The 24,721-nt window shown below is 50.7% G+C and overlaps 1 protein-coding gene across 8 annotated transcripts in view; it reads left to right on the forward strand.

Annotated features, from left to right (window-relative positions):
• Window positions 1-24,721, forward strand: part of ptprub (protein tyrosine phosphatase receptor type Ub) — a 202,245-nt gene that overhangs the window by 79,224 nt on the left and 98,300 nt on the right. For all 8 annotated transcript variants that reach the window (XM_036538070.1, XM_036538072.1, XM_036538074.1 and 5 more), the window contains exon 3: window positions 21,331-21,602. In XM_036538070.1, coding sequence (XP_036393963.1) covers window positions 21,331-21,602 — 272 coding nt within the window. The remainder of the gene's footprint in view (window positions 1-21,330; window positions 21,603-24,721) is intronic.

Genomic DNA, 24,721 nt, shown 5'->3' on the forward strand with positions numbered 1-24,721 from the left:
GAGCACTGCAGTCGGCCTGCAGTCCGATTCGCGTCTGGACACTCTTTGTGCTGTAGCCCGACACTCCCTGAAAACAGCGTTGCATGCCTCTTAACTTGTAATCTGCATCTGGTTCAGAGGTATTTGGGGTTGCCTGCCAGTGGAGGCATTGCTGAAGGAGAGACAACCCCCCTCCCCACTGACAATACCCCCCTACTTATCACTTAGTGCGTCTCTCTCAGTATCTCGATCCTCATGCTCTTTTTGTGTCTATTCAACCTTAAATCTCTCTTACCCCCCCCCGGCCCCTGCTTTCACCCCTACCCCCTTCTTTTCTCCATACCCCTCCTCCCTCTTTGGACTGCTGCACACTCTGCCAGTTCAGCTCAACATCCCGCTGCAACAGAGTTTTCCGGAAGCGCGTCCCTGGCTGTGTAAACGCCCACGCGCTCTCTCTCCCCGCTAATCTGGGCTCTGGGAGTTCCAGCGCCGGGGTTGAAAATTCGACCGCGGGCTGCGTCCCCCCACCGAGAGAACAGCGTCGGGTGGGCCGCGCGCGGCACGTCCTCTCCCCTGCGCTCTGAGCTGTGGAGGGCTCTCTCCAGAGGCCGGCCCGGCTCCCATCCCTGCAGTGGCTGCCAGTCTGAATCCAGGCTGTGCCACAGCCTGACTCCGGTCCATGGCTGATGGGCTATGGGCTCGCAAGTGACCCCGAGGCCTGCTGTTTGCCTGCATTAGTGCCGCCCCTGCTCTCCGGCAGCCCATGTGACCTAAACATCCGCGAGGTCCCTGTGGGCGGGGGGGGGCAGGAGGGGGGGAGGTTTGAACTGTCAGCTGGCCTGAGCGAAGTCTGCAAACACCACTGCAGGAAGCTGCTCTCAGTTCGGTACAAGCCTCATGACTGCATCAGCAGCTTAAGGCATGGCGGGGTCAGGCGGGGCAATTCGTAGCTAAAGGGGGGGGGGGGGGAGAGAACTTTTACTTTTTACAACAATCCCCCGAACTAGCCTCGGAAGTGCAGGAAGCCAATTACCCCACTCTGGCATCTCAGAAAAAGATTCCTGTAATGAAACGTGCAGCAACTATCTCTTTAATTCAATTAACGGAGGAGAGACGAATGCAGGGCTGCCCGCGCATTCCTCCGGCTTCATTACTGGGGCCGGCCTGCTTAAAATTCCACAGGGCCGGGGCTCCGCTATCTCCGGCTACGATTAGAGCGGGAGATAACCAGGATTTATTGGCCAAACACCCAGACAATTAATTAGAAAGCGAGGCCCGGGTAATCCTGTTTTCCACGGCCCTTAATCGTGTTTAACCCCCTTTCGCCCTGGGAAGTGGTGGTGGTGGGGGGGGGGGGGACTTCAAAGTGGAGTCGGTGGGGGTTTAAGCATATAGCCATATATCTGAGCAAACGCGTGTGAGGAAAAAAAAAATGTAAAAAAGAAGCGGCGGTGTAGTGCGCAGCGAGGGAAGCAGATCCGCCTTTTGTGTAGTCTCTCCTCCCGCGACGGCGAATGCAGCGGTCTTAAAAGGCTCCCGAGTTCAAAGGCTTTTCTTAAGACTGCCGGCCGCTCTTCCCCTTCTGCTCCTCCCCCGTCCCCCGTCCGCCGTCCCCTGCCCGCTGGCGCTCGGTCTGGCCCGCACCGCGCCAGGCCAGGTTAGCAGCCTTCTCACGGTGTTTGCACTGTCTGCTTATGTGGCGGAGCGGCCGGTGACCGGGGGGGGGGGGGGGGGGGGCGAGTTTGAATCCCTCACGGGACACAGCGCACATAGAACTGTTACTTTGGTCAAAAGCCGCCATTGATTTCCTTGAAACTGTTCCGTCTAATACAGTCTCCTGAATAGGAGGTACATGGAATATTCGCCATCTGTCGTTCTAGAATCGTAGCAGCCTCTGTTGTAAATGGAGAATTATATTTAGCTTTGGGCAAAAAAAAAGAGTGAGATTCTGACTGGATCTGATTCTTCTGATTCAGTATGACCATCAAGCAGGCATGGCACTGCTGCTACCACTGCTTTTAATGACTGGAACAATTTTAGAAAATTACATTTCGGCTCACTGCCTCCCCGGCTGGGCTGCGGTAAAACCTATCTGAAAAACTCTAATGCATAAAATATAGCATAGTGAAAATTGGCCCAGAAAAGGGGGCAGCTAAGGAATAGATTTTTTTTTTTTTATTATTTTTATATTTCGGAGCTGGAGGAATAACGCCATGGAGATATCCGGCAATGTTCCAGGAGGTTACGGCTGCTTCTCTCCGATAATGTCGCTTCTCCATCCCGGTCACATGCCGTCGTGACCATTGTCAGAGTTTAAAATGATGACGTCAGCGCTGTACAGTAATCTTCAGAATTTCTGGGTACGGATTTGGGACGGGTCGGTTCTTTAATTACACGCAATTCATACCCGATTGAATGCTCCATTGTCTTTGCCGGCCCATTCCAAAAAAAAAAAAACATAAAACAAAAGAAGCCCTTGCCGATGAGCTTCAGCAAGCACAGCCCTGTTTGGCATGATAATGCGCGCTCTCTCGGCTGGAGAGATCCTCTCTGACTCTATTGTGTTGCGGGCGTTTTATGTGGGAAGGGTTGTTGCCGCGGCAGCGAACGCTCGGCCCTTCGCACGCCGTCGCACGGGGGGCTGTGGAGCTGACAGGTGAAGTAAGAGCTGTCAGTCAGGAGCTTTTCATTTACCGGCTCTCGCCGTTTGGTTTCCGCGGCATTCCAAATGCTCGACTCGCCGTGTTAAAATGAAAAAAGCCTCACCGCCGCTCCTCGATCAACTGACATCTGAGCAAAGCGAAGAGCCGGTGTGTGTGTGTGTGTGCGTGACTGTGTACGCGTGTGTGTACAGAGCAAGAGCTTTTAAAAGTCGCTACAGAGGGGAATAGGATTGAAAACGAGAAATAATGGGGAAGGGGGGTGGGCGGACTGGTGTTTCGGAAAGAGAGGGAGTTGTTTAATCTTGCGAGTGCTCAACTGATCTCCCGAGCTCTGCTTGGAGGTAAATCTTTACAGATGTAATGTAAAAGCTGTATCGCTCCTTTCCTCTCCTCCCTTTAGAACACACACTCCATTAACTCTTTGGAGTCTGTGACACACTGGTGTGGTTACAGTTTTTGTGATTGAAGTTATTTTTAGTTAAAAGAATGCTTTGTGTTGAAACTATACAGTTAGCTAGTTACCTATGTGTTACCCATGACACCAGTACATGAAGTCAAATACCTAGTATGCTACAATCAATAGAAAGTAATGCCACAATTAGCCAATAGCTAATTATATGAAAACCTTCCACATATTAGTCACCATCTTGAAATAATTCACTGTGATTCCAAATACATGTGTCATTAAGTCGTGGTTTTGGAGATACGCAAGTCTGCTATCACAGGCAATGCAACATCTTTCCTTTTATCTGGTGCCTGGGGGGGAATCACTAAATAACTTGGAATAAAAGTTAAAATTGGGAATGACACCTCATCTCTGCAATGATTGGTCTCTCAGCTGAGTCTTATAAGAGTGTGGGCACTGTTATGGACAAATCAAGTCAAATCAAATATTAGGTCTGTGTTTTCAAGATGATAAGGTCGATGATGTTATTGTAAGTGCTGGCACATATTGAGAATATATACTCCTTATTTTCTCATTGTTTGAGTTTATATCTTAACACCAGTTTTAGAAGAAGAGAGGTAGATAAAGTAGGAGAGACTGAGGACAGAGGAGCAGAGAGAGAGAGAGTGAGAGAGAGAAAAAAAAAAACAGAGAAAACGAGAGAGAAGAGAGCGATATTTGCTGAAGTGGGAGACAGCTGCTCCCGATCCACCATGATGAGAGGCCCCCTGGGCCTTTTTGGATTGTCTGGGGAATGCTGCAGCTTCAGCCACGCTGTGGGTGAACTGCTGACGTCCAGGGGGTAAAAGCCCTATGAAGTGCGTTTCCCGGCTTTCCTCTGTCCCACCTGCGTGCGGGACAACATGAGAGCGGGCGTCGGCATTATGGGCCACCGGTCATGTGACCTGTTTGACTCCTCCCCCAACAGTCACATGTAGGAAGTGTGTTTCAGAGGGTCTTGGTGTGTGAGAGCAGTGTGCTCTGCGAGGTGGAGGAAGGAAAAACACAGTGCTAATAAAAAGAATGCTGAACAATGAGTCAGATCAGCCAGCGCACCGGTTTATAATTAGTCAGAGGTATAGTGGATATAGAGGTATCTCTTGTAATGTCACACAGTAGGTGGTCAAGCTAAATAGCTACATGCTGTAACTAGCTGAGAAGGTAGAGCCATCTCAAGTGAAAAGTAGTAGCAACTGGCAGTTTTTCTTTTCACAGTTTAAAAAGCAGAGTTGGCATGCTGTCAGCCGGGGAATAGGGCTGGACCAAATTAACTGACCGATGCGTCAATGGATGGAAATCTATAAGCAGTGACTAAACAGGAGCCTTGGCAGCTTGGAAGTCCTGGCTGTGATTTAACATCATGTAAACAGTATATAGATTTTTGACAAACGCAATCTCGATATTGATAAAATACCGCGTGTCGGTACCTTTCCTCTCTCGCCGAAGCTGTTTTCCCCCGGTCTGTGCCTCTGTGAGACAGATTCTCATTACAGCAACGGAAAGGGCAGGCGAAGGAAGGTTTGCCGGCTCCTTTGAGGAGCGGAAAGCGTGCTCGTCTGCCTGCCCGTCCTTTCTGCCGCCCGTGCGGCTTCCGCCGCTTCCTCGGTGGCGGGGATGGCGGCCTTGAGACCTGCCGCTCGGCCTGCCTCCAGCCCCCCGGCTGATGAGAGGGCTGCCATGATGAAAACCCCTCTGCGATGGGGAGGCGGGAATTAGGATATGTGCCTGAAACTCTGGTGAGTGAGTGAGTGAGTGAGTGAGAGAGAGGGACGTCCCTCTCTCTCTCTCTCTCTCTCTCTCTCTCTCTCTCTCTCTCTCTCTCTCTCTCTCTCTCTCAAAGATGAGAAACCATCAACCTTCCGAAGCTCTGAAGCGCACCGGGGCCATTATGTGGCACGTCCTCCAGAGTTTCAGGCACATATCCTGACGGACGGACGAGGCTGTATATTACAAAGAACAGTTTTTTTTCAGATTTTGCAGGCCTTGATTTTTCATGGTAAAATATCATTTCTGGAAGGTGTGTGAAAAAGCAGATGGGACCCGCAATGACACCTTTATCATTTTATCACTCTGTAAATATTAATCTTTGCTTGAGAGATGGAGAAAGAGGGAGAAAGAGGGGGAGAGAGGGAGAAGGAGAGGGAGAGAGGGAGAGGGAGAGAGGCAGACGCATCTCTGAGCTATAATGGTGCATTGATTAGGGAAAAGGAGCAGGGGATAGAGTCTAATTCAGCAGAATGCCTCTATTGTCCCCAAAGGGGAAATTTGGCTCTCAGCATCCACTGAATATAGAACAATGGTCAGAGACACACACCGGCGTTGTACATAATACACAATACTCACAACAATCCACGCTATCGACAGTCATTTTGTGTAAGAAGCCGGTGGCAATCAAACAGAAGTGGAGAAAATTGAAAGTTCGAATTCATAGAATCTACTTCTTGACTACCTCCTGCATCACCAATAATGGAAAATATCGATGGACTGGCCCTTGGCTGTCATGGCCAGGGATACTGCATCTCCTGCATCTTTTAACAGACTCAGGAGTCTGTTAAGAGCTGTTTCCATATACAGCCTTTTTTTCTCCTCTTGCCACCCTCTCACACAGGTGATGATCTGCACTGAATTAATTCTTACTTGGAGGGAGCTTTTAGTAGCTGCGCTGAACAGAATCACTCCATAGGAAAGTATGACAGAGAGAGGAAGAGAGAGGAGGAAGAGAGGGAGGGAGAGAGAGAGGGAGAGAGAGGGAGAGAGGGAGAGAGAGGAGGAGAGGAAGAGAGGGAGAGGGAGGGAGAGTGAGAGAGAGAGAGAGAAAGAGAGAGAGAGTGAGTTGGAGGGTGTCCATCTCTTCTTTCTCTGCTGTAATTACTTGTAAAATATATTTGAGAAGAGACACCTTACACCCGTTGTCTCGGACAAAATATAGAGGCATGACAGCCAGCCCTGGCTGTAAACACCGGCGTTTATTCCTGGAATTTTTCATCAGGACTGAGGTGTCGCGGCTCGGAGCCGCACCTTGAAGAGAGAAATAATTCACTCTCCTCACAGCGAGAAGCAGAAATCGATACGAGGTTAAACAAAAACAAAGACAGAGAAAAACACTTTTTCAGCAGATTCTGAAGAGGATTTTTATTTTTTTTTGCTCTGGTAAAAACCCATCAAAACAGCCCACTGGCTGCAGAGCCCTGGGGCTGCACCGTCTGCCCCTTCCTTTGCTGTTCACTCCTCAGACGATTTCGCCACCACACCTTTTTTTGATGTATGAGGATCTTTGCTCAGGCGACACAGGGTGGGCCGGCCAGTTTCTTGTTGTTTTTCAGCTGAGCTTGTTCTGATTGGCCCAGGGAGTCCCCTCTCAGGTGGAGTCAGTTTCCCAGAATTCCTCGTTTTGGCCTGGTGTTGTAGATGGGGCCCGGTCAGTGAGAAGCACCTCTCTGATCTCCTCTGTGGCTGCTTGGGCTCGCTGATCTAAGAGATTCTGTCTCCCCCCCCCCCCCCTCCTCGCTCTGTTGCTTTCCACCAAATTCCTAGCCCTGTCATTGTTCTTGCCCCCCCCCCCCCCAAACCCCCCCAGCAGAGGCAGGTAGTCACTGGCTTATTCTCTCCCAGACCACAGTCTCTTTGTGCCTCTGTCACATGTCAGGGGCTGCAGCAGCCCAATAAAAAGGCCGAGCCGCGCCAGGATACCCACGGCCGTCACTCCCTCTGTGACCAGGTCCCCGGGGACCACACCGACATGTGGCGATCTCAACAGAGTCGCCCCACGTTCCCAAACCCTGCGCTCGCCCCCCCCCCCCCCGCCTTCCCGGCTGCCCCCTCCCGGCTGCCCCCTCTCGTCACCGGCCCCTCCTGGCCGCCCCCTCCCGTCACCGGCCCCTCCCGGCCGCCCCCTCCCGTCACCGGCCCCTCCCGGCCGCCCCCTCCCGTCACCGGCCCCTCCCGGCCGCCCCCTCCCATCACCGTCCCCTCCCGTCACCGGCCCCTCACACGGTCACGTCTCCTCAGCAGTGCGCGCACAGTTTAGACGTAGCTCCCGAACATACGGAGCTGCTGTGCTTTAACGTTCTGCCTCACCGCCGCTGACTGATAGAATATTCATGCGAGATCTCAGCGATGAAAAGCAAAATTTTTTTTTTTTTTTGCCACCCAAGGTAAACTTTTTTCTTCCGCCCACAGTACACATTCATGCCTCACGTTAAACACCAACGCGTCATTTCGCTTCCCGTTCAACAGTGGGTGTTTATTCTTTTTTTTTTTTTTGCTCTCTTGAAGTTGCATTCTGCAATGCCCGGTCTTGCAGTGTCAGAACTGCTTTTGGACTTGGTCACTCTCAGAGCTCTGCTGGCCTCCTCACCCCCGCTCCCGTTCCCCCCACCCCCGTTCCCCCCACCCCCTCACCCCCGCTCCTGTTCCCCCCGCCCCCGTTCCCCCCGCCCCCGTTCCCCCCACCCCCGTTCCCCCCACCACTCTACCAGGCGCTCAGGATGTAGCAGCCCCAGCCAGACACTGTCACCGCGGGCTCAGGAGATGTAAAGGGGATGAGTGAGGCTAACGGAGAAAGAGCTGTCTTCTGACACAAGAGAGACTGACAGCCAATCGCAGGTGTGTTTAGGTCCAGAGAGCCAATCGCAGGTGCGTTTAGGTCCAGGGAACCAATCGCAGGTGCGTTTAGGTCCAGGGAACCAATCGCAGGTGCGTTTAGGTCCAGGGAACCAATCGCAGGTGCGTTTAGGTCCAGGGAACCAATCGCAGGTGCGTTTAGGTCCAGACGACCAATCGCAGGTGCGTTTAGGTCCAGACGACCAATCGCAGGTGCGTTTAGGTCCAGACGACCAATCGCAGGTGCGTTTAGGTCCAGACAACCAATCGCAGGTGCGTTTAGGTCCAGACAGCCAATCACAGGTGTGTTTGGGTCCGGAGCTCAGGGAACTGCCATATCCTGCCTGCGTTCTGTCCTGGCATAATGGCGCCCGGTGGCTGCAGGCCCAGGCCTTATTAATGCAGACACAGGGCTGTAATTCTTCACTCATGATCCCTAGTGAAGGAGCCAGACCAACTTCATATGAACAGCTTCGCTGATTTGACTTTGGTCGTGCTGGTGTAGGAACGTGCTTGAAGCGTGCTTTGCGAAACTCACACCGATGGCTCTCTCAAAGTTGCTGCGACGTGGTGGTAGTATGACACCAGTGAGAGATCCCCAGCCTCGGCAATTAAAGGACTAAAGAAGGGATAAGTGAAAGCGTGGTTGTTTACGACATCGGAACTTTGTGCGCACTTTTTTTAACGAGTGATGATTCTTAATTGGGGGGAAAAAAAACGCTTTTACTTTCAGACGGGACTCCTGGGACCTGAGAATACCTTCTAATTGTGTATGCATGCAGTCACATTTCTGAAGGACTTTTCAGCTTATGAGAGCTGCGTGTGTTTAGGGCTGTATCGGTTGAGTGGCTTATTATGCTGATTTATTGCTATTGATTTTAATTTCCGGGGATATCTGCCTAAAGCTATACAATTAAATTACTGCAACACTGAGTTCGGATAGAGTCCCCAGGGACTACAAATATCTTTAAATTGCGTGCGGTGTGGCAGTTATTTTTTTTGTAATAAATAATGCTCAGTAAGTAGTTAAGAAAGCAAATGAACATGAGCCGATGTTTGTTTTACATCGGCGCCCTCCCCCCTCCTACCCCACCTCTTTTACTGTACTGCCATTGGCTGCCTGGGTGGTTATGTCACTCAGACAGCGAATCAGAGGTCTGCTCAGGTCGTTTAAAAATCCCAGTGTGACTGTGTTACAGTGAGGCAAAGTAGTCCCTCACAAGCTACAATTGGTCAACCCCCAAAACAGCCATGCTAGAACAACATTAGTCACCTCAACAGGAGCATATCAAAACCATTTTATATTCAGATAAAGTTATGTAATTTAGTTGCATTGAATGTAAATGATTTTGTAGTGCACAGCCTGCCTTGCATAATTAGTAAGATTGCAGATTTTCCGTGACTTGAACGTCTTTCTGTGCCTACTGCATCTCATCACGTAGGGAGCATTCACTGTCAGTCTTCTCATATGGGGTGATCTGTTTTTTTTTAACATTTGTTTTTGAGCAGGCACATTCTCAGACAGCCCTCAGGCCCTTGGTCAGAGCCTCATTGGAACACCACAGCATGGGGCATCCATTTTGCCCATTTGTTCCTCACCCCGAAGCCTCTCTGTTCAATGTTAAATACATTTCCAGTTCACGGCAATGCTGTGCCTTAATGTGGGGTAGCTGGCTGGGCTGGCGGATCCTTCCGGAAATTTGCCACCTGACACAGTTTTGCTTGTCGTGACAGGCGTTTCTGTGTTGCACTGTAACTGTACAACAGAAGATGCTCCTTCGCTGTGGGCCCAAAGCAAGCGTCAGGGACGTGATGCATGCACGAAATGTCACCTACTTAGTCCTCTGGCAACTCTGGTTTCCGAGAAGCGGTTATATTTAGCCCTCGAATTGTCTGCTGTACTGTGAAACCAGCACAAATTCTGAGCCTGCCCACCCCACACCCCTCCCACCCCCACCCCCGGTGGCACGTACACTTATTCTCCCAGAATTCTACTGGGCTGGCTGCTGACATGAGGTTCACAGGGGCAATCATGAGGCACGTGGGCTCTGGAATGACAGTGCGGTTACTTCAGCTCTGAGTGAATTCACAGACCCCCCCCCCACAGAGTACCCCTGGGGGGGTGGAGGGATTCGTCTCTGTGGATGAGGTGCCGAGGCAGGCCCCGGGACATGGCAGAACTGCCGTCTCGAGTTGAAGTTCCGGGGATCCCGATGGGAGCCGGCACTCAGAAGGCTCCAGAAAGGCGATGGAAGATGGGATGGGTGCCGAGGGCCTCTCTCTCCTACGCCCGCCTAACCCCCACCCCCCCTCGCCCCCTCCCGTCCTCCATAAACAGAAAAAGGAGAATAGACAGAAAGGAACGTGAAAGAACACAGAAGCTGGCCCCCCCCACCCCCCTCCTTTACCTCCCTGCTGGCCAACTACAGCAAAAGCAGCAAAATCAACATCAAAAAATGCAACAACAGCGGCACCACCGTCAGCAACATCAACCACAACAACCACAACAACAGCAGCAGCATCACCATCAACAACCGCAACAACAACATCATCAACCACAGCAACAAGAAGAGCGGCGGCATCAGCAACAACTACACCAATGGCAACAACAGAAACATGGACGTTCACAGCAACAGCAACAACAATGGCAGCAGTATCGACAACAGCACCACTTTGGCTTTCCCATGTCTGGCGAGCCATAAAAATCAGATACCCTTCTTGTTTTCTCTGCTCCAGCGTACCCTGCCCCCGACCTCGACACGACACTGTACAGCTGACGACTCCCAGGCTGGGTCTCCCCCGCGCGGCGGAGACTGAGCGCGGCCGGAGAGCGGGGGCCGTCTCCCGGACAGCTTGGCCGCACCGCGCCTCGAGCCTCGGTGCCTGTGTGGTGTGCTCTCAGCATCCCGCAGCCGCATTCACGTCACCGTTCACGAACGTTCCCACAGGGCTGGGCAGAGCCGCGGGGCTTTTGCTCTGTCGTTTTTCCTTTTTCTGCCAAACACTCGGCATTGACTAATCAAATTACTCACCGCGTTTGTCATTTATGCGGTGATGTTGTTCTGCAGCGGATCCCGTTCTGCGATTCTGCCCGCTGCAGTGGAAGTGAACCCAAAAGCAGAGCAGCATCCAGGTGTCTCTGATTTGCATTCATCTGCATACATCAGCGCCCGTAAATGGGGAGGGAAAAAAAAATATTCCACAGGACGAGAAATGATAATGAAGTTTATCGCTAGAGTGATGAAAACCGTGGGATTCATAAGGCTGAGCCGCTGTGTGGTTACGTGGACAGCCCAATAGACGCCTCTCTGTAGGAATCCATCTCGTAATCTCCATCCTGCTTTGGTGCTGGGTTTGGATGTTTATCTCTGGCTGGGGGGGGGGCTCAATATCAAGCACAAAAGCTCCTTTCCCCCGGGGGGCTGTTGCAGGTGGGGGCGACGCTTGGAAAGGGGGAGTTTTTCATGAGGGAATTATGGGAGATTACAGATTAGGAATGGCAGTTGAAAACGTCAAGTGAGGCCGTCCTGGTGTTGTGCATAGGAAGCTGGGCACATCCTGGCATTGCATACTGGAAGCTGAACATGCCCTGGTATTACATACAGCAACTTGGGCAGTTTCATGGTGACTTGCTCATTTCTCTGCTGACCTGAGACTCCTCCCTTCTATGATACAGCCTGGGGAGGTGTTTGGTTTGAGTGACAGATGGGGAGTCCTCCTCTCAGTTCATTTGACCCGCTCACTCTAAGCAACAGCCTCGAACGGCCAGACAGGAGACATGTCAGAAGTAAAGAGTGCTTGTTGCTGGAAATAATGTGTCTGAGGTGCTCCGTCGAAGGGCTCGGACCCGCCGCTCCGTGGAGACTGACATCCACAAAGACGGACACGCAGAGACTCGTCCCAATTCTCCAGAAGGGCCTTGTTATCCTGGCTGGCAGGTTGAGGATTCATCCCTGCCCTCTCAAGACAGCACCCCCTACCCCCCGGGGGACCACACAACATGACAGGTGTTCAGAGAACAGACCCAAACTCCCAGAGAGCTGACAACAGTGGGGTATTGCGCTCGGCAGTGCGGGTCCTGGCTAGAGCAAGAGACACAAGGAGAGAGAACATAGAAAATTTACTAACGAACGAGGGAAAGGAACAGGAGAGAGGGGGAGGTAGAGAGCCAGGAATAAGGCAACAAAACGGATCGGGAAAAAGAAATTTAAAGAAAGTTTCCCTTCCTGCGTCAAGGTGTATGCTATGACAACGCGAATGTATTTCAGCCGTGACAATAACACCAGGTGAATTGAATGGAAGGAGAAGAGTGGCAGACAGGCCAATAACAGATTAGAGAGGAAGGGTAGATGGAGGTGGGGATTGATAAAGCAGTAGTAGGACAGAAACGGGGGGGGGTGGGAATGAGATTGAGCTGCTCTGAGGGGATGTGTCAGTGGGAGTGACTCTGGGCCTGTCAGTCCACGCTGTACCGAGCCCGCCTGGTGATGTGTTATTGATTTCTGCAATGGAGAAGTCGCCTAAGCATCTCAACACGGAGGCTTCTCAGGGCGGGTCTCGTCTGTGGCTGTGTGTGTGCGTGTGCGTGTGTGTGTGTGTGTGTGCGCGTGCGTGTGTGTGTGCGTGTCTGTACAAGTGTAAGTGTTTGTTTGTGCGAGGAGGTATAAGTATGTGTGTCACATAACCTTTTGTGACATTAAAATGTATGTGTTTGTATGTGTGTTTCTGTGTGTGTGTTTCTGCGTGTGTGTGTTTGTGTTTGTGTCGCATGTTACCCGTGCACTGAGAGTGCTGGGGTGTATGCTAATGTGAGTTGATGGGTGTATGCATGTGAAATTACGCATGTGTGTCTTAACGTGTGATGGTTCCGCTGTGGCCGTGGGGTGTGTGTGGGAGTGTGTGTACGTGCTTTCTCCCTGCATCGACTGCGGATCTGCCGAGATTTGCATCTCTTGTGTGCCTTTTCTTGTGCTGCTTGTGAATGTCATGGTACACCCTGCAGGCTGAGTGAACGCACAGGAGAGGGGGAAGACGGGGGACATATTTGAGCACAGCACACGCAACGCATAGAAGAGAGTACCAGCAGGAGACGACCCTCCACACCCACAGCCTCCATGTACCATGGACATAGGGCAGTCTGCAGTGCACCCAGTACAGCAAAGGGGATCGGGCGTGTGTGTGTGTGTGTGTGTGTTTGGGTTGTAACATAGTGAGACTCCAGATCCCAGGGACTGAAAAGCATCTCCAGTCTATGTCAGCGTTTGCTTTACGTCTGTGTGACAGAGGAGCAACCGAAAGAAACCGAAAGAAATGGGATGTATCTGGTTTGAGTAATGCGATATGATCAGCAGCGGGATATTCAAGCCTGTGCCCCCCCCCTGAAAAAGGAAAAAAAAAATCAAACCCCTTCCCCTTCTTTTCCTGCCAGTCAGTGGTATCTTGGCGCTCAGCCTGCACAGGGCCTCCGCCAGTGCGAGTATAGAATGCTCAAGGCCCCCACGGTGGCAGAGGACAGCCGAGCGCACCTATGATCAGGTGATTCCAGATTCTCTCGGCCCCGTCTTACTTTCGCATGCAGAGCTATTCTCAAAGCCTGCCATCCTTCATTAGGAAAGATCGTTTGAAAGGGCCTTTTTTCTCCTCTCTCCTGCCATTCCTTGATGTAGGCTTAAAAGCACTGGTTAGACTTTTACTGTCTGTACCCTGGTGGAGAATACGCAGCTAGGAGCCCTCCAAAAAAAACACCACTCTGCGAAAGCAAAGCCCTTGCTCACAGTCGTTCAGACAGAGAGAGGTCTTTGGTGTTGACCTCGCGGAATAAGACGAATGAATCCAACTAACGCGTTTATTGCTCTGGTTAAACGGTTTTTGTTTCCCTGCAAGTGAAAAAGGTCTGCGTCTCTGAGCGGCTGGCCGGAGCTCCCGCCGCTCCCGCCGCTCCCGCCCTCTCTGCGCTGCATCTCTGCTCCTACGGGTGTGAGCAGGGCCCGTTAGCCGGAGTTTGGGTCCCCCGCCGTGAGACGCCAAACCATCGTTTGCTATCCAGCGCAGCCAGCCCACAAATACCATCTGAACATTGCTGCAGGCATTAAAAAATAAGTAATAAATAAATAAATAAAAATGGGTCTTTCAGGCCTAATGTTAAATGCCGACAAGTTTCTGAGAGAGAGAGAGAGAGAGAGAGAAAAACAGTAAATGGTATACAAGAAAGAGACTGAGAATAGGAGGCATCGAGGCTGATGTTGGCGAGCTGACCTGATTGTGGGAACATCAGAGAGAGAAAGCCAAGTGGCACCATTCACAGAAAAAAGGACACGAATAAAGTGTCTATTGATCCAAATGCATTCTGCTTTTTTATTTTATTTTTGTGCTTCTCAGTATTTTTAAGTGCGCCTTTATGTCCTTGATGTCAAAGCATTGTTGATGGTGCTGGATGGAGAAAAGCTTTAGAGAACATGGAGGGGAAGAACACAGAGATGAAAGCGTCTTTGCCCTTGACATCACCCTGTCTTTCTCTCTCCCAGTTCTCTCTATCACTCTCTCTTGCTTCTTTTTCCTTTCTCTTGCTCTCAATGGTTCTTCTTGTCTGTCTCTCTCTGATTTCTCTCTCACTCTCTCTCTCTGTCTAGCAGTTTTTTCTCTTGCTCTCTCTCGCACTCTCTCGTGCTGGTTCTGATCGGAGATAACAGACCTGTGGGCTGGGGTCCAGTCTCTCAGGCCTCTGTGAATTATTACGTTTCGGATCAGTCGTAATCTCATTACGTATGTTCCTGTGTCCTTGGAAGGGTCAGGGAGGAACGGCAGTGGCCTTATCAGATTTCACGGAGTTATGAAGAGCGTTTCAGAGCAGGTCGTTTTTTGTGTGATGTGTGACTGTGTGTCTGTCTGCATACAGGCAGGTTTGAAAGGCAACCAGAAGAGTGAAGGTTCGCAGTCAAGATATCTCACCCAATCAATCAATAAATAAATAAATCAATCAGTCAGTAAGTCAGTCTCATTTCATTGCTTCAAGCGACCTTGACAGAGATTAGGAGTAATGACGCTGGAGTTAATTCAATCTGTGTCTGTAATTACGGGAATGAATACAAATGAATTCAGTCATTGTTTAATCTTGGCAGGAGGCAAATAATTTCTGTCCCTCAATATTCATAACCACAAATAAGTGACTGACTTAAAAGGCATCTGGTGCTTTCTTTGAAATCATATCTGTGTTTGTATAAAGAAATGTATTACAGTCTGCCTATGCTGGCAGGAGGCAAATGGATTCTACTCTGAAAAAAACTTGTTTGAAAATAAGCGACTGACTTACAAGCACATCTAGTTCAAATGCTCTTTGGAAAACTGTCAATATTTCAAATCCAAATCCACATTAAAATTTGCAACAGTTCAAATTCTGTATATAACAGTTATATATAACAGAACAGAATGTACCTTTCAAGGCTGAAATGTACACATCAGTCTAGCTTTTCTGTGGGTTTTATTCTCTCACAGAACCGCACTAGGTGCCTTTGAAACATCTTTTGACATTGAGTAAAGAGTTTCTTTACACTGCCCGGGCATCTAACAGGAAAGAGCTACGCCTGTGTGATCCTCAAGATTTTCTTTTTATTTCCGTCCATCCATATCAAGATCTTCCTTGTTAATGAGTACAACTGAATGAATCACTTCACTCTTCACAGGGATGAAATTCGTCTCCCTGCAGTGGCGTCATCTACTCTACTATTTAGTCCAGTTTCCCACAATGCCCTTCTCCAGCAGCAGACCTGCAGTTACACCTAGGGCCCAGGCTCTAGAATCTGGAATCCAGAATGTGTAATCCAGATTCTGGAATGCAGAAAACGTCTTAACATTTGCTGGCTGTGAATCTACATGGTCCACAGTTCCAGAAAAAGCAAATTAATAATGCCAGGATTACCAGACAGGTTTTTAGTTTCTTTTCCCTAACGCTGTAATTCAACAGTAATTCGTTTCAAAGGGAGGTGGTTCAGAGGGAAAAAAGCAGAGGGTCAGTGCTTCACTGCTTTAATAACAAGGAAAGTAGGACGAGCAGCTTGTTATTTCTCACATTGCCAGGTTTTCCCGGAAACCGGTCAGGTTAGAACAATAAAAGTAAGTAATTACGCCGCCGCTGAACCCTCCCTAACCTCCGCAAGAAAATAATGTTCTGGAACTGTGGCATACATTCTAGCAGTGGGGTCATTTTCAGGTTCCCGTTGAATATTTATTACTAATAAATACAATATGTCACCCGACCCTTGTGTATTCACATGGCAGATATATCCTGCCATACCGCGGTTCTCATGGAAGAGGGAGAGGATGCCTCCTCACTGCCAAACTGCCGATGAAAATAGCAAAAGCAGCACAATATGATCACATTACTTGTGATCATATTTGGCATCTCTTTAAAAGGCACCCAAAATGGTTCAACCTCAAGCAGGATAAAGAGGCAACATGATAATTATGAGAAAAAGAAGTCAGAGACCAGGCCTTGATGCATTTTAACAGCTTAATGCAGCCTCTGCATCCACCGCATGAAAGGAACTGTGCTGCTCATTGGTCGTTTGCAGTTTTTTTTTCTCTCTCTCTCCCCCCCCCCCCCCCCAGCTTTGTGATACCTGTTCACTTGTTCGAACAGGTTGTTAGCGGCCCATTTCCCACCTGATGCCTGTAATTACGGTGGGGGGGTGGCGGCTGAAGGGCCCCCCGCTGGTGCATCAGCCCCTGGAGCCCTGTAGCATCTGAGCGTGTGCAGTCAGCTGTCACCGCCAAGGAGAAGGGCCAAGTGGCAGCCGTTGGGGGGGGCGAGGGGGAGGGGGGGGTTGTCGTCACACGTCGAGGCCCACAGCGACTTATACAGGTTACAGTTATATCCATTTATAAAGCTGGATATTTACTGAGGCAATTCTGGGTTAAGCACCTTGTCCAAAGGTACAGCAGCAGTGCCCCAGCGAGGAATCAAACCAGCAACCTTTCAGTTATGAGTCCTGCTCCTTATCCACTGTGCTCCACTGCCAGTGTTGGGGGAAAAAGTTACCCCCTCGCTGCAATGTCACAGGGGCATTTTGGGAACGTTAGATGTTAGCTGTGTTTTATGGGTTGCTGTGGCAGTAGCCTTTGGTAGACCCCCCACCCATTAGCTTTAAAAGGGACCTTTCATTTCAACAACGTGATAACAAACTGGCCACTGGGTTCAGCTGCTGGTCAAGGTCTTTTTGTCTAAGCTCCCTTGAATGCCCCAGTGTCCTCTTTACCACAGAACAACCCTCGCCCTCTCACCAAAAAGTCATCTTTTTATTTTTAGCTGCATCGTTTGTGTCAGTAACTGAACAAAACAGCAACTGTAGTCAGTTCCATTTCAAGTCAGTGTGTTTGGAAGATGCAGGGAAATTAATTGAAATTAACGTTAATTGTGAAAAAATCTTCATAGAAATGCTGGGTAATTTTCAAGTCATTAACTGAATTTTAATTCATTCCCTGAACTGAAGGAGTTGAAACAGAAATTGGCCACAACTCAGTCGTTTCAGAAACAGTGAAATTACAAGATAAATTCATTTCTATTTTAGGAGCGAGGCGTTAACTATTTTAAGGAAATATTTTAATCACAACACAGACTAATTAAAAAAGTTTCAGAGGAGCAGTGGTTTTTGCTATGCTGGACCTGCAGAGAGCGGAATAATAACGCTCTTTATCTGCTCGGTCTTCCTCTCCATCTCCCACTCCGCACTGATCCTGGATCGTGCGGCGCATGCCTTTCATCTCCTCCCTCGAAACAGACGGGCGCAGCAGAGCACGGTGGGTAGCTTGCCATCCGCCAGATCCTCCTCGCGCTCTCTCCCTCGCCCACCGCCTCTCGAAATATCCCTCTCCCGCCCCACGGTAGCGGCGGCCGCGGCCGCAACGGTGAGTCCCCTGTCCTGTGGGGCTCCGCGCCTCGTCCCCCGTCCTGTGGGACTCCGCGCCTCGTCCCCCGTCCTGTGGGACTCCGTGCCTCATCCTGCTTCGTGTTCTCCACATGGCGTTTGCTTTCTCAGGAAATTGCGCCGGGCCCACGCCGTCTCCCCGGCGCGTGATGCTTCCCCCGTATCGACCCAAACGCGATTAGCCACCCTCGCTGAACGGCTGCAGGGGCACAGCTAATTCCCCCTGCAAATTTTCCGTTACAGTGGAAAATGGGGGCCCGTAATTCTCTCAATGAACGAGTTTTGTCAATATTTTAGAATAGAAAAAGAACAGCAGTGTTATTAGAGCGAGAAATACGATTCCGCACACACAGGAACTTAATAATGGAATACACCCCCCGATATCATCTGGGTATCAATATTATGCTGTATCGCTGGTGGGGAAGAGGCTGCCGCGCACGTTCTCTCGGGGCCAGAGTTCGGGTCGGGTCGGTAATTATAAATAGCTCTCTTCAAGGCTGACCGAGCCCCTTCTGGACCAGAGGACGGCCTTCAGAAAGCGCAGGCAATTAGCCTCTTCCCAGTCCCCTCCCGCTGAGGAGAGGAGCTGGTGCCAGGGTGAGAAGGGGGGATGAGAGCTTCCCCATATTCCTGCTGTTCTGTGTGTTCCAATGCCTGCGAGAGCCGTCCACAAGGGAGGCCGCCGGGAGGAAAACTCAGCATCCCAGCATTTGAATTTGAATTTGAATTTGACCTTGGGTGTAGTTCCCATCCAACTGAATTGCATCATTTTCCACATTTTTTTTTTTTTTTTTAAATGAACGCAGCCATCAACCTGGAAAATTTGGCCGGGAGGCTCCTCTGAAGGCATTTGTTAGCCTGTTTTACTTGTGAGAAAATGGTATCAAAGCCTGAACGAGCAGGTGGTTCATGCGCTGCCCTCTGTCCAGTGCTCACACCTGCTGTGTTTTAGAGATCTGGGATTATTGATTATTATTCCTCCTGGGAATTCACACCGTTTTCTCATTACGAATATGTATGCTGACGTCCACAGGGTCCACAGACAAAATAAAAGCTGGGTATGTCATTTGCCATAAGTATGAGATTATTTAAGGGGATAAAACCTATCAAGAAAACATTCTATAGCATCAAAACATATTAGCATATCAGAATTTAAATTTCTGATATTTGATATTAGATACATTATCTATGGTGTTGCTTGTTTAACAATACACTTCTGAATATATTAACATTCAGCTTAAGTAATAGAATGATAAAATTATTAAAATATTAAATATATTAAACACCTAAAATATTTTAAACATGCCGTTTACATACAAAATATGAATGAATATTATATTCACTAAAGTATATTTTCACACAAGACACGGGTGCAGAGAAGCTTGAGCATGGCCCTCCAGCTACGTGCAAACGCAGACCATGGCAGTGCATGTGCACACAGTACACCTTGCGCTCTCATGGGTGGCCGTCTCTCGCCTGATCAAAGCCGTGCTTTTGCCGGGGACAAAGGATCTCCGGGCCGCTCCCGTTCCTTTTGTACGTTGTTTCCACCTCATAAAAGCAGAGAACCAGGGAAAAGAAAATGCAGAAAAGCTGAGATTCGAGACACTCCGTCAGAGGGGGAGAGACTCAGGCATCTCTGGGCCTGCCATGCCAGAGGGGGGGGGCCTTTCATGTGCTGTCTAGGTGCCCTTGGATTGCCTGGCAGTGCCCTCCCCACATGTTCTGATCCGGCACAGAGAGATCCGTGTTCAAAGCCTGCTCAACTCTCTGTCTGACTGGGGCTGTCTTCCCAGTCTCACTGTTCAGGCAAGAGGGGGTTGGGGTGGGGGGGGGGGGGGGGGGGGGGGGGGTCGAGTGATTGAAAACGTGGCCTTTCACTGTGAAAGGGTATCACCTGCAGGCGTAAACAGGAGGAGATACGTGAGATCATCGTCCGATCGGCGCCGCATCCATCAGATCGTCCTGAAGACGCGGCGACGGGGTTGACCCCTCTCTTTCCCCTGCAGAGGAGCACCACGAAGAGCAACACGGCAGCGATTATCAGACGTTATCTCTGCCATTCTTAGATTCAGGCTGGCTGGCTTTCCCCCCCGAGCCTCACGGCACACCGTCGTGACACAGCGGAGCCGTGAGGGAAAAAACCCGACACGCATTTCCGAACACGCAAAGACACGTTCCTTCCAGAAAGCTGGGGAGTGCGTCTCATTGTTTCGACCCACATAACGGCGAGGGAAGGTCGTTACGCGTCTAAATATAGACAAGCTCATTATAGCCCTTCTTCAAACTTAAATTCCACATTCATTTCAATTCAATCTACATTTACCATCTCCTATCCAGTACGTGGTGTGTTGGGTTATTTTTTTTTGTATGTGCACGCTGACTCACAATCAAAAGGCTTTAATTACCGACAGAAATAAGCCCTTTGAAAAATGCTTGGTGCCGAGGCCACGTGAGTCTTCTGCACTGCGCATTTATGATTGAAACAAAGACCTTGGATGGAAATGGCAACGTTGAGCATGTCGATACACAGCAAGGTCTTGAGATGTCATTTCGTAATTGTGTTACCCCCGTCATATGGGGGGGTGGGGGTGAGGGGGGGTATTTGGCACATGTGCAGAGGTTGCGCTGTCCCAATGTGGGAGGGGAATAAGATTTGGGGGGCCTGCCCCCCCCCCCCCGTAATGAATGCCCCCACCCTTACCTCACCTTGCTGTTTCAGCTGCCCTCCAGACTGCCGTCCCGCTGTCCGATAACCGCGTCAGGGTGATTAATGCCGGGGAGCCGGCGGGGACAGGTCAGCCGCCTGCATTACCCATCTCCCGCTCCCGCCTACATTTCCCAGTGTCCTCCATGTCCTTGGCTGTCAAAGGCAGCAGCGAACAGCAGTGACAGCCTGTTCAGGAAGAAGCGCCCGGGTCCGAAACGGGCATCCTCTTGGTATTCTGCGCGGGCTACGGCCGCGGATTCCTTTCAGAGATGACCCTTTTAAAAAATAAAGTGCGCTGGGGGGTGGGGGGGTGGGGTGGGGGACAAATGAATGTCGCGCAGTCGTCTGCCGGTTCTGTGCAGCGGTGGCAGCCTGTGTAATGCTGATATGCCTCCCCTGCTTACTTCCTTTAAGGCCGCGTTTCGCACCCTGTGTCAGAGTGGCCGTTTAAAAGCCTCTGCTTGTTTATTTCGGTCTTCCTCTCATCAGCCACTCTCTAAGCCTTGCTATGGAGATTGGGATGTGAGGCATGCTTTCTTGGCTGAGCTCCTGTTTAAATGAAAGATCCCCTTCCCACAATAAAAAAAAGACTATAAAGGAAATATCCCGAGGGTTTTGAGAAGTGGAGATCTGAGCACAAAGTGGTCTCTCAAAGCCCTGCGAATGTTTAGTTAACCCGGCACTGGAGTGGGGAAGGCTGGAACATCTTCACACAGATCTCCCCCAGACTGCGCTGGATAATGATGAAACCCTGACGAACAGGCGCTCGCCCGCGCGCTAAACAGAAACGCAAACAGACTCGCCCAGATAAGCGTCCACCGGATCGCCTGACACCTTTGAAATGCAGTTGTCTCTGAATGGGGAAACAGTTTCAGAACCAGATCCTAGCCGCACTTTATCAGCGGGTTTTTTTTGGAGAGTTGTTCTCTTGGAAGGGTGATCACGGTGTGAGTGACAGCTCTTAGTACTGTTCTGACCCCGCCTTCTCTCCTCTGACTCCTCCCCCCCCAGGGTCCTACATGTTGGTGAACTCCTCCCAGCATGCCGCGGGGCAGCGGGCCCAGCTGCTCCTGCAGACGCTGAGCGAGAACGACACGCACTGTGTCCAGTTCAGCTACTTCCTGTACAGCCGGGACGGCCACAGTCCTGGGGCGCTGAGGGCCTACGTGCGCGTCAACGGCGGGCCCCTGGGCAGCCCCGTCTGGAACGTCTCCGGGTCCCATGGCCGACAGTGGCACCAGGTGGAGCTGGCCGTCAGCACCTTCTGGCCCAACGAGTACCAGGTAAGACTCCCACTCCCAGCATGCACTGCGCTCACAACCTTTGGCCCCTCCTGACTAAAGATGGTGCCGAGAATGGATATGGTAGTCTGGCCTTATGAGAGGCCAAACAGGAGTAATGTTGTGACTTTTGATGTTGATTAGCCAATCACAGTCCAGCTGTCCTCCTGTTCTGGGTGATTCAGTTGAATTTTAACAAGAGTTTACTCCATTTTGTTCCATAGAATCATTAAGTAGATGCGCGACTCCAGTCTTCAAGGGCTACTCTCTTAACTACTGCTGTTACTTACTGATTTAGCTCAACTCATTAATCGTATTAGAAGTCACCCCGGCTTGTATCTCATGTGAACCTTTCATTATCTTCTCGTCAAAAAGCTGCTCACGTAGTGCTCCACTTCAGGTATCAGTGATTAAAGCTACGCGTGCTCCACCCTGGATCTGGCTGCCTTTTATCTCACCACGTGAATGATCTGAGGGACTGAGACGAGACTGTCAGCTGCCTGAGGAGTATGGTGACGCTGGCGACGTGGGCGGAGTTCCCGGGGACGAACCCTCCCGGTTACAGGGTCACGCCCATGTCCTGCATAGGCTTCACCGAGAGCCACCGCTAACCCGGAGCGGCCGTCAGGGCAGCGGGGTGTTATGGAACAGTCAGTGACCTGGTCGTTAATTACACCCCGCGCTCAGCTTAATTACCATCGATTCCCACGCTGATGTGGGCTAGGCCAGCGCTCAGGGGCTGTCCTGTATTAAGCGTGGATGGGGGCGGGGGGGTTGGGGGTGTTGCAGTTTTCCCAGCTGTCCCAATCAGCATAGATTTTCAGTCCTTTACTGCCAGACTGCACAGGCGTGTTAACCTGCCCCCCCCCCCCCCCCCCACACACACACACACAACCGTTCCCTGCCTTTTCACCTCTGTGTTGGCACCGATCGCCTGCCCAGTACCCATCGTTTTTCCAGTCCTGCGGTGGCTGTCCGGTACGTGGAGCGCCATCGGCCAATCCCCCCCATGCCTTCCGCAAACTCCATTTCTCCATCCTGCAAACTCGGCGGGGCTGTCAGAAAGAAATTAAGTGGAGTAGCGAGTGTTTTATGGAGAGCTGTCAGTCCCTCAGACTTAATTAAGCGGCACTCAGCCTGCGCGAGATATGACCTTCATATGTAAATAATAGCAGCGCGGCGCGCAAACAGGCAAGTAATAAAAATAAAATAAAAAAAATAACAGCTGCCCTGTGTGACTTTGTCAGTCAAGTCTGCGGGAGTTTAGAGGCATTACAGTGAAGCTTAGTAACTTAACTACACAGTGCGCCTACTTCCCAGCACACACAAACACACAAATATTGATATATGACCCACGCATGCATATTCCCCCTCTGTGGCAGTGTTGCTCTGTTCTGTGACAGTAATCACATGTGCATGGAGTAGAGCTGCAGGTGAAGCTCTTTAGTGTCAGCTCCACAGGTAATCACATGTGCATGGAGTAGAGCTGCAGGTGAAGCTCTTTAGTGTCAGCTCCACAGGTAATCACATGTGCATGGAGTAGAGCTGCAGGTGAAGCTCTTTAGTGTCAGCTCCACAGGTAATCACATGTGCATGGAGTAGAGCTGCAGGTGAAGCTCTTTAGTGTCAGCTCCACAGGTATGGAGGTTGCATCTATTCCCTGTTCTGTCCCCTACAAACTCTCTCCCCAATAGCTTAGCCTCCTGTCCGCTACTGCTTACCGTGCTGTCTCCTATAGCCTACCCTTCTGTCCCCTGTAGCCTCTCCTCCCCAGGTGACTGGCCCCGCCCTCTGTCCCTCCCCTCCCCAGGTGACTGGCCCTGCCCTCTGTCCCTCCCCTCCCCAGGTGACTGGCCCCGCCCTCTGCCCTCTGTCCCTCCCCTCCCCAGATGACTGGCCCCGCCCTCTGTCCCTCCCCTCCCCAGGTGACTGGCCCTGCCCTCTGTCCCTCCCCTCCCCAGGTGACTGGCCCCGCCCTCTGCCCTCTGTCCCTCCCCTCCCCAGGTGACTGGCCCCGCCCTCTGCCCGCTGTCCCTCCCCTCCCCAGGTGACTGGCCCCGCCCTCTGCCCCTCCCTTTGCTGTGCTGTGCTCCTGCAGGTCAGCTGCAGGCTGAGTGAGGATATGAGCACACACAGGTCTGCCTCTCTGCACGTCTCCACATCTGCTGGAAACATTGGAAATCATTTCAGCATCAAAGTGTCTCCCCTCGTTAAAACCCTGATTTATGTCCCCCCCACTCCCCTCGGCCCCTCCCACAAGCAATTAATGAAGGCTAGATGTGTGTGTGGTATGTGTGGGTGTGTGTGTGTGTGTTTGTGTGTGTGCGAGTGTGTGTGCGAGTGTGTGTGCGTGTTTGTGTGTGTGTGTGTATGTGTATGTATGTATATATATATGATTGTTTTGTGTGTGTGTGTGTGTGTGTGTGTGTGTGTGTGTGTGTGTGTGTGGTGGGGGGGGGCAACTGCTCGATTGACCTGGATTTCAGCTGACGCACTCAGAGTGCTGTGGAGCTTAGGCTTCTGTAACCTGATTTTGCACCGGGACCCATTTCAATAAATCAAAAGGCAGGTAATGAGATTAGAGAGCTGTCTGGATCAATGTGATCGGCCTTCGCTCACCGCCACCCCCTCGTCGTCCCCCCCCGGCCGCACCGTGGGTAAACACACACTCCCGCCAGCCCCCCGACCCCGGCAGGACAAACAATTAAAGTGATTTAGTTTAATGATCGTCCTGCAGTGACATGGAAAATGCTGCCGTGACAGTTTCATAGGGTCATCGCGGCAGAAGCGAAACAGCACATAAACACCAGGGGGTTGTGGGTAATGAAAGGGGCCGGGGAAGCACACAGGCCTGCAGTGGCGTGCTCTGTGGAAGGCCACACCTTATTTGGGCAGAGGATGCTGTTTGGCTGCTCTAGGCTTAATAACAGGATGTACTGCGCTAGGTCTCATTTGAGTGTTTTTCATCATGCGGTTTTATCAGGTACTGTGCAAGGACCGTTGCATTTTTTTTTTTTTTTTTTTCTGGGTATTCACGCAGAGCTTTCCTTCACAGTCTTTAGTGCAATTTAATTTAGAACATTTCATTTAGCAAAGTGCACATTTTGTATTTTCACACAGGG

Source organism: Megalops cyprinoides, chromosome 10 (assembly GCF_013368585.1).
Source record: "Megalops cyprinoides isolate fMegCyp1 chromosome 10, fMegCyp1.pri, whole genome shotgun sequence".
Classification (NCBI taxonomy): domain Eukaryota; kingdom Metazoa; phylum Chordata; class Actinopteri; order Elopiformes; family Megalopidae; genus Megalops; species Megalops cyprinoides.